The sequence below is a fragment of the Protomyctophum parallelum genome (genome assembly GCF_964188405.1).
Source record: "Protomyctophum parallelum genome assembly, chromosome: 18".
Taxonomy (NCBI): Eukaryota; Metazoa; Chordata; class Actinopteri; order Myctophiformes; family Myctophidae; genus Protomyctophum; species Protomyctophum parallelum.
Genome location: NC_139716.1, coordinates 30973056 through 30982893, shown reverse-complemented (window position 1 = coordinate 30982893; position 9838 = coordinate 30973056). Strand labels below are relative to the sequence as shown.

General features: G+C 51.0%; 1 protein-coding gene across 1 annotated transcript; it reads left to right on the top strand.

The window, feature by feature from the left end:
- Positions 1–2592: 2592 nt before the first annotated feature.
- On the top strand, positions 2593–7278 carry cd248a (CD248 molecule, endosialin a). The gene has a single exon (XM_083789106.1). It carries the CDS (start codon positions 2839–2841, stop codon positions 5299–5301), a length of 2463 nt encoding a protein of 820 aa, XP_083645232.1. The 5' UTR covers positions 2593–2838; the 3' UTR covers positions 5302–7278.
- Positions 7279–9838: the final 2560 nt, after the last annotated feature.

The following is a 9838-nucleotide window of genomic DNA, read 5'->3' as shown; positions in this document are numbered from 1 at the left end:
ATGATGATGTCTGCAATCTGCATTATCATTAAATAAATATTAGAAAAAAGAATTGCTGTGCAAAAATGTCGACGTCTGTGATGGAAATCTGAATGGGCTGGGTCAGAACAAACAGACAAAATAAGGCAGAGACAAAAGTTCAGAGTCTAAATGCACGAGAGATTATATACTTTGGTAATGGAGCAGAGAAATGCAATGGGAAGTCCCCAGTCTGGCTCGATGAGCAACTGGGGTTCACAGTTTTTATGCCTGCTACAACTCAGGCTGATAGGACTCATACTGTACGTAGCATACATGTTGCATGTCACATGAGCGTGCGTCTGTTGATTGATAAGGTCAGATTATTGAGCTGAAGAAACAGTCGTTATATGCTGTCTCAGGACAATGCGAATCATAGCTGAACAAACAATGGATGTAAATAATCATGTGAGTTCTCACTAGAGTCCAAAATCCTAAGGTTACTTTCTCTGGGGAATATACTCATAGAATACAGCCACATGGCCACAAAATACTCAACATATATAGGCCTACTTTTTATAAGGAATATTATTAAATGTTTACTTCTCAGAATTACCTCGACATGTCCTATTGTGTGTGTGTGTGTGTGTGTGTGTGTGTGTGTGTGTGTGTGTGTGTGTGTGTGTGTGTGTGTGTGTGTGTGTGTGTGTGTGTGTGTGTGTGTGTGTGTGTGTGTGTGTGTGTGTGTAATAGTCATAGCTCTTCACAGTACATATGTATATAGTAAATATGTATAAGCGGTGGACAAAGTACTGGACTGCTATGCAGCCTTCATCAGAGCATGAAACGTGTAAGCGTTCCTTTTTGGTGTGTGCCAATAAAGAAATGGAAATGTGAGTACTTTGTCCACCACTTTAAAATTCCTATTATTTGTATGTATACTGGATTTGGGTTTGGCACACAAAATTGCTGATGCGCAACCTCTTTTTCTCATTTAGTAAATATGTATAGTTTATATTTATAGTGTCATTATAGATATGTTCTAGTTACGTTCTTAGCTTACGCATGTTTCATGATAAATGCATGCATGTATGAAATGCATGTATTCCCATGCTTTTTTGTTCTTGCCTAATGTAAGTCGCTCTGGATTAAGAGCGTCTGCTAAATGCCTAAATTGTAAATTATGTGTGTGCGTGCAGCGTGTGTGCGCCGGCTATAGTTTTGATGTTGCTAACCTTGGCAGAGTTGCATTTACTGTGAGCTCACATGGGCTCCTGCTACTTCCTCTGCAGACTAGCGACCCGCCCCCACTCCTATCCCCTCACTCCTATCCCCCCGTCCCCCCACGAACCTCCCCCATCCCTTGAAACACAAGCCTCCGTTTCACCATCCTGCCTGTGTTTTCACAGCAAACCCAGAGGCCCTCGCCGGCGCACCAGTGACCTCTGGGCAACTTTCACTGCCTCCGCCCCTGCCGCGATATGAGAGTTATTATAGCATGGTGGTTAGCACGGCTTGTAAACCTTTTGGAGCAGGTATCGGCGTCTTGTTTCTGGCCTCTGTGTGCAGCAAGTGTAGTTTCAGAGTGACATAAATGTGGCCGAGGGAGCTTCATGTCAACATGGCTGCAGTCCGTCAGAAGGGCCTATTTTCTCAGCAGTCTTGTGTTGCTTTGAGAGATGAGAGTTATTATTACAGAAACTGAATCATAATTTTCATTGTCATTAATGGATACACAGACTCACACACACACACACACACACACACACACACACACACACACACACACACACATGCATAGTTGCATACATGTACAGTACACATCTGTCAAACAAAGCTAGAGGGACCTTGAGAGCGTCACGGCAGGTTGAGATGTAAGTTTTCTCTGAAACACTCAACCTATGGACTCGGACAACCGAAGAAGACATTTCACATCAGAGAGGAATCTGACACATCTGGTGGCTAAAGTCACACTGAAGAAGGTGTGTGTGTGTGCGTGTGTGCGTGCGGCAAATGGAAAAAAAGAGGGAGAGAGAGAGAGCCGGGTGAAACTGCAAATAGGATAGATTGTTGGATAGAAGACATCTCTTTGTCTGATTGTTCTCTCTGATTCTCCATGTTGCACAAAGGAAAAGTGCCATAACAGGATTTGTTTATGTGTGTGTACTGTACATGCATATGCGTGTGTGTGTGCGCCCTGCGGGGCACAATGGCAGAGTACCAGACCATTTCCATAAACGGCCTTATGAAAACCATACGACACGCTCTGAAAGAGAGAGAAATGCATGTACTGTATCAGTGCGTCTCCCGCAACCCCCCCACTCTTACACAACACACACACACACACACACACACACACACACGCATACGCACGCACGCATACACGCACGCATACCCCCCCCCCACACACACACACACACACACACACAGAGCCCCCACTGCTCTACGTCCTCCAAAAACGGCAAGAATAATTCTCCAAAAAACTCCCTTCCCTCTTTCCCCTTCTGCCTACCCCCCTTCAGCTCCTTCCATCCCTTCCCTTCCCTCCCTCCCTCCCTCCCCTCCCTCCCTCCCTCCGAAATCTGGGGACAATCTGCAAACACTCAACTCCAGTGCAGAACTCTTTCAGCTGAGTAGAGTGAGGAACACGAAGCTGAGAAAGACGGCAGGAACGAGTCCAAATGTAGGGAGGAAAGTTCAGATTGGGAACAGAGACGGCAAGAAGAAGAAGAAGAAGAAACTATACTGCTGGAAAAACCTTGTACTTGTACAGGCAGAGGGATAAAGAAGGCAAAGAAAGTTAAACATAGAGAAAGGGAGAGAGAGAGAGAGAGAGAGAAAGATCCAAGTTTGAGAGAGAGAGTCAGTGGTGAATGAAGGATGGGCTCTGTGTTGCGCTGTGCAGCTGCTCTCCTCTTCACCTCTCTGCTGTCCTCATTTGGCGGCGTCCCGCCCGTCCTGGCGCAGGACCTGCGGGAGACGGACGCCCTGTGCAACGAGGACGGCTGCTTCGTGATCTACTTCGAGCGCAAGATCTTCCTGGACGCCTGGAGAGCCTGCAAGGAGCGAGGGGGCAACCTGGCGACCATCAAGCGCCAGGCGGAGGCCGACACCGTCGCCGAGCTGTTCGCCGGCGTGGAGCCGCAGCAGCGCTCCCCCACGCGCACGTCCCGGGCGCTGCGGGTGTGGATCGGGCTGCAGCGCCAGCCGCGCCAGTGCACCGCCTCCCGCCCGCTCCGGGGCTTCTCCTGGACCACAGGCGACCAGGACACGGAGTACACCAACTGGCAGCGCGAGGACACCCCCAGCACCTGCTCCGTCCCGCGCTGCGTGGTCATGAGCCACAGCACGGAGGCGCACGAGCGGCTCGATAACTTCAAGTGGCTGGACGGCGCCTGCTCCGTGCCCGTGGACGGCTACCTGTGCCGCTACACCTACAAGGGGATGTGCCCCGCCCTGTGGGGCGAGGGGGGCGGCAACGCCCTCTACTTCACGCCGTTCAATCTCCTCAGCAGCCTGCTCACGCACGCGCCCGTCGGGTCGAGGGCCACCGTGCCCTGCCCGGCCGACACCAGGGACGAGCAGTCGGTCCTGTGCGTGCTGAAGCAGGACGGCCGGACGGTGGGCTGGTCACGGGACGCCCCGCTCTGCACCGACGCGCCCGCGTCGCACGACTGGTGCGGGCAGGACAACGGCGGGTGCGAGCACTTCTGCCGAGAGGACGGCGAGCACTCTCGCTGCGAGTGCTCGGACGGCTTTCTGCTGGGCGCTGACGGGCAGAGCTGCGAGCCCGCCGACGTGTGCCGCGGGGCGCCCTGCCAGTTCGAGTGCCTGCCCCTGTCGGACGGCTACCGCTGTGCCTGCCCCGAGGGCTACATGCTGGCGCCAGATGAGCGCGCCTGCGTGGACGTGGACGAGTGCCTGCAGAGCCCGTGCGAGCAGCTGTGCGTCAACGCTCCGGGGAGCTTCGAGTGCCGCTGCCGCGACGGCTACCGGGCGGGGGAGGACGGGGAATGCGAGGACGTGGACGAGTGCATGGGCGACCCGTGCGAGCACGCGTGCGAGAACACGCTGGGCTCTCACATCTGCCACTGCCACCTTGGCTTCTCCCCGCTGCCCGAGGACCCCGGCCGCTGCCAGGACACGGACGAGTGCCAGATACCCGGCACGTGCGAGCAGATGTGCGTGAACTACGAGGGGGGCTTCGAGTGCTACTGCGAGGTGGGCTACGAGCTGCTGTCGGACCACTTCTCCTGCCGCAAGGTCGGGGAGGGCGGCCCCCAGGTCCCCGTCACCCCTCCTTTCCCCTGGGTCACCCAACACCCCGTGTGGGACCCCGAGGACCCCGTCTACGACTGGGCCCCGCAGCACACTGACTGGCCTCCAGAGGAGGAGGAGATGGAGGAGGAGGAGGGGGACGAGTCCCTGGACTGGCTGACGGACCCGCCCAAAGTCCCCGGCTCGGATGTGATCTGGGTCACCAGCCCTCCGCAGGACGAGCCGCCTGTCATCCGCACGGCGCCCGTCACCCCGACGCGGCGGGCCGAGGTGGAGGAGGAGGACACCGGGAGGCAGGACTCAGACTGGCACGAGTGGGGGGGCAACGCTCAGTCTGCGTGGGCTGCCACGCCCACCTCCACCTTCACCGCAACCTCCACCTCTCCCCCGCCCCCGCCCACCACCGAGCCCACCCCTACACCGGACTATTACGACGAGGAAGAGGAGGAGGAGGAGGAGACCACCACTGGCCCCTCCGCCCTGCCCACCACCACCATCTCCGGAGGGGCCTGGAACTTCATGTGGTTCAGCCCCACGCCGGCCGCTCAGAAACCCAGAGACGACGCGGCGTTTCCCACGGAGCCGCTCGCAGACACGTCGCCTCCCGACTACACCGAGTACGAGGAGGAGGAGGAGGAGGAGGAAGAGGTGGACCATCCAGACTCGTCCCGGTTCCCCGTGCGGGTGGTGGAGGTCGGGGTGGAGGTGGTGGAGGACTACGGCGAGAACACCAGCCCTCCGGAGCCCGCTCGGCCCTCCCAGGCCGGCCCCAGGTCCACCGCCGTACCCCCGCCGCGTGCCGGGGGTGGCGGTGGTGGCAAGGAGGGCGAGGGCGGCGGCGACGCCGGCCTGGAAGGCAGGGAGCAGAAGGAGGGCGGCAGCAGTTGGCTGCTGGTGGGCCTCCTGGTGCCCCTGTGCATCTTCATCGTGGTGATGGTGGCGCTGGGCATCGTCTACTGCACGCGCTGCGCCGTGCAGCCGTCCAGCGACAAGAATGCCAGCGACTGCTACCACTGGATCTCCGGGGCGCACGACAAGCAGGCGGGGCAGGCGGGGTGCCCCTAGCCCAACGCTGTTTCTGCAACGTGGGATCCCCGGCCCGGGGGGCGGCCACCACCACGCCCGCGGGGGATCCGAATGGATAACTCTTGAGAGTGTATACACGTTGTTCTGTACACTCTCTGTACATTTGTACAATCTCAAAAGTTAAATAAACACTGAGGATATTTTTACAGTGTATAGATTGGGGTCCCTGCTAGATAAAATGGGGATCCGTACGTGGCCTAATGCATATCAAAACGGGGGTCCCTGAAATTAAGAAAAGTTGTGAACCACTCCCCCTAACCCGTTCCTTCCCCCCCGTCCTGTCCCCCTCGCAGGGGTCAGGTCACACACAGAAACAGACACTGAAGTGTATATAAACAAGACTCTGGTACGGAGATAAGAGAGTGGACTGTGAACCCAGTAGACTTGGGAGAGTTGTCTGTTTCATCTCTCAACACCGAGTGCCCGCTCTCACTTTTACGCCCCCTCCCCCCACCCCCCTTTAACAACCTTTGGATATTACTGTGGAATATCACTTGGAAGAGGAGGAGGAGAGGGAAATGGATTGAGAGAAAAAAAATGCAAAACAAAGAACAAACCACTGATCACTTTTTGTCTTTGACTTCTATGAGGCAGGAGATCTGCCATGATGTTGCATATACACTGACCTGCACACGATTATGAGATGTGATTGCTTCGTGATTGCACTATGCTTAACGGGGGTCATGGCCCCGCCACCAGGACGGGTAATGCTGTAACACCTGGTAAACGTCTAAAAAAAGAAGGATTGTGTGTAGTAGATGTTATTGTTGTTATTCGTTGAATACATTTAAAAGGAAATTAGGCCAGCTTGCGCCGAGAGCCGTGGACAATCCAATGTACTGTAGGTGAAGGTGAATGAAACTGACTGAAACCTTCATGCAAGAAAATATTCAGGCTAAAGAGATAAATTAAAGTAAACATAGGAACATTTCGCTGGAGATGACTGTTATTGTGTTTAAAAAGCTTTAGACATGGTTGTGTACTCACAGTGGTAGATGCAAGGACACTTCGGTACAAAATGTCCTCTAAAAAAAAAGGACAAAGGACATTCCAGTGATGGAAACCCAACTATGCATGTCTGTTGAATGAATGATACTGTTGGCAAACCAATCAATTTTAAATCCCTGTGTTGATTTTGGAGTCCATAACAATACCACAGACCAAAAAGAAACCACACACACACACACACACACACACACACACACACACTAAAACCTTGGCATATGTATGTATATAATGTATTTGTGGTTATTTTATTTGTATCGATGGATTTGTATTATATACATGCCACTTGTAGCAACACCAGTTTGATTCTGTCTTTTTTTTGGCAGAAATGTGATCGCATCCAGGATTCAACGAAGTGCCTTTTTGTTTATGAAGCGCATTAAACCCTGTGATATTCTTAGGAATGTCCTCCCGGCCCCCCGGAGACGTTCTCTTCCCCCATTCCCAAGTCCAATTTGAGAGCACTGTGCTCACCCTGCTCTTTCCTTTTAAAAGAGGTTAAAGTGCAGATGTTCGTGTGGTATGGGGGACGCCGCGGGGGAGAGAGGGGCTGCTACTTGACATTAGCCTTGACCGTGTTAGCCAAATGGGTCATCGCTCAGCCCCTCTCCACTCCGGTGCCTCCATAATAACTCCAGCACACTCTGCAAGCCCTTTGTCACGGAGCAGCCCTGAAATGTTTTATAGCCTTTGGCTGCAGAGGGACCAGGTCCAACTTTTTCCCCGGGATTGCAGCAGGCGGATGCGACCCCTGGCCAACAGGGGGTTAAACTGCAGCCGTTTCACACGAGACAATCCCCATGCACCCTAAAAAGTACACAATGTGCCTTCATATACAGTAGTACCCACATGACTGTGAATTCTACAGAGTATTTCATGCCTTTTTGTAATTCTATTTCCTACCTTTTGTTACGTTTCAAATCGGTGTTAATTAAAATGTTATGCCACGGTTTAGTGGTGATTTATTTGCTGTTGTGGAGACATTACCCCATTCAGGACGGGAACGCATCTGTGTCACCTTAGCATATAGCTTTTTTTACCACTTTAAGCACTATTCTAAATTTTAGCTGTTGAAAAATTGCAGATCTACAAGCTTGTAGTGCGGGACTCTGTACTGCGCTATGAGCTTTCACAGCAAACGTTTTTTAACACATATTTTTGCTTCTAATGGGTTCCCTGGAACAAAATATTTTCAGATGGGGTCGGCGGCCAATTGTTGCGGTCCTTGACATGAAATATAGTTTGATAACCAATGATATAGAAACATAGGTGTTTCCAGAAAGCTGTCATGATGATTTAGAAGACATTTTTGTAGAATCTGGTCTCGGATGGAAATTTGAAGCCTATTGTGTTGACAATTGGACATCATGGAGCAGTCTTTTGAAGCTGGATAGAGCAACCCGGTGGGGATGTGAAATAAAATCAGCATAGCGGAGTGACAAGATAAAAATGTTTTGAATATCAAGATGTCGCAATTGTGAAGAGACCCCCCCCACGGAGTGTGGGGGAAATGCAACAGTGCATAATGAGAAGTTGTGTGTGTGTGTGTGTGTGTGTGTGTGTGTGTGTGTGTGTGTGTGTGTGTGTGTGTGTGTGTGTGTGTGTGTGTGTGTGTGTGTGTGTGTGTGTGTGTGTGTGTGTGTGTGTGTGTGTGTGTGTCAGTCATTGCTGGCAGGAGAAAAGCTTTGTGATTCCATGCAAATGGAATGTGCTGATCAGAAACAGGTTCAGGCTAAGCTAACTGGAGCTCCGTGGGGGTCTCTCTCTCTGTGTGTGTGGGGGTCTCTCTCTCCCTCTCTCTCTCCCTCTCAGGGCATCCCCTCACCACTCTGTCTGACTTCCCCCCTCTCTCTACCCTTAAAGGACTTGTTTGAATTATTAAAACATTACTTAACCATGTCTTTGCGGTATAGAACATTACAATGTGTAGTGGTCGGAGGTGGTGTCTGTACTCCAGTGGTTCTCAAAGTTTTATCATTTTATTTTTCATTTCAATGACCACCAGAACTCTTGAGGGAGTACAAAATGGAACCAAATGGATCCATTTTTACACCCTCTGAGATATAGACCTGCAAGGGTCCATCCATTTGGACCTGGAACCCAACATCGAGAACCACTTCTCTTCCATTGAAAAGATCTGAACCTTGTCAACCAGTAATACCTATACAGTTTATGTGAAGAAGACGCCGCACATGATTACACTAGATTCGACGTCATCTTTATTTCAGTTTGGACATAATTGCAGTTAACCTACTACTGTATCTCCATCGGGAGAACGGGACAAAAGACATAAAAGCTACATACTGTACTGTAGCGTTAATATTCTGTGTCTCCCTCTCTGGGCCACAGTAAAACTCTCTCCCCTCTCTCCACCTCACCTTGTCTAACCCCCACACACATCCATGAGCTTCTTTCTCTCTCCTGAGCCATCTTCAACGCTGTCAATCCCCACACAAAGATCCTTGAACGGAGCATGAGCCACACGTGCACCCTCGATAACCCCTGGCCAGCCTTTGCAAACATGCCTGTAGGATTTCTGGCCTGGCAGAGGCTTCTACAATGATGCAGGCCGTCTTTGAACCCTATAGGCCCCATATGCAAGGGATCACGCCCTGCCAGGGAATGCGATTAGAACACCATGTGCTGTTGCACTGCGGTAATGGTCAAAAAGTGTATTGATGTTGCTCGCAAACACTTCTGCTGATGACTGAAGGAAACCCATTTCAACCACATTACGTAAGACTGAGAGTGCCAGATGGAGTCGGTTTGCATTAGATTGGGGGGGGGGGGGGGGGCGGGGGTCTACTCTAAAGACGTCCTCACTGACTATGTGTTCATACTCGGGATCACCTGTCACTGCAATCAGCTGATTGTGCTTTATTTTATTTATTTCTTGGCTTTTTTGGCCCTGGCCCGAGTTGATGAAACCGCACATAAATCCTACAGTATATTCAGGGATTGACTCATGCCTCTGATCTGCTTTTGATATTCCCCCTCAAGTCCTTCTGACCTCGTCTCATTATGTTTGATATTCTTTATATTCTCACAATTTAACAGTTTGTTAATTAACCCTGACATCCCTATTTTGGGCAAGATTGCACAATTTGTCAAAATCTGTCCAAATTGTCTGTACTGCATGCCATGATTGGAATAGTTGTGAGCTTGTAGAGCTTCATTGCTATTTGTCATACGTACGACAAAATTATGTTCAAATGTTTCGCTTTTGTTTTACAAATCAAACCCTGCATATAATTTACCTTGTGTTGTAGGCTATACATTGTATATTGGAATTGTATTGTTTTTATCAATACGTCCTGATAAATCACTCGTCATGAGCCGACAGAGTCGACAGACTAATCAGCCCGGCCGTGGTTTTGGAGACATCAGCAAGTCCATTTCCAGAATGAGAAGCAATCAGGAGGAAATGTGTTTTTGTTTTCAAATGTGTAACGTATGGAGATTGTGCAGCAGTAGACAAAAATCAATTTACCAGTACAGGTCAACTTTGGGG

Excerpts from the sequence above, each read along its gene's own strand:
- cd248a (XM_083789106.1), top strand. The coding sequence starts at position 2,839 with ATGGGCTCTGTGTTGCGCTGTGCAGCTGCTCTCCTCTTCACCTCTCTG.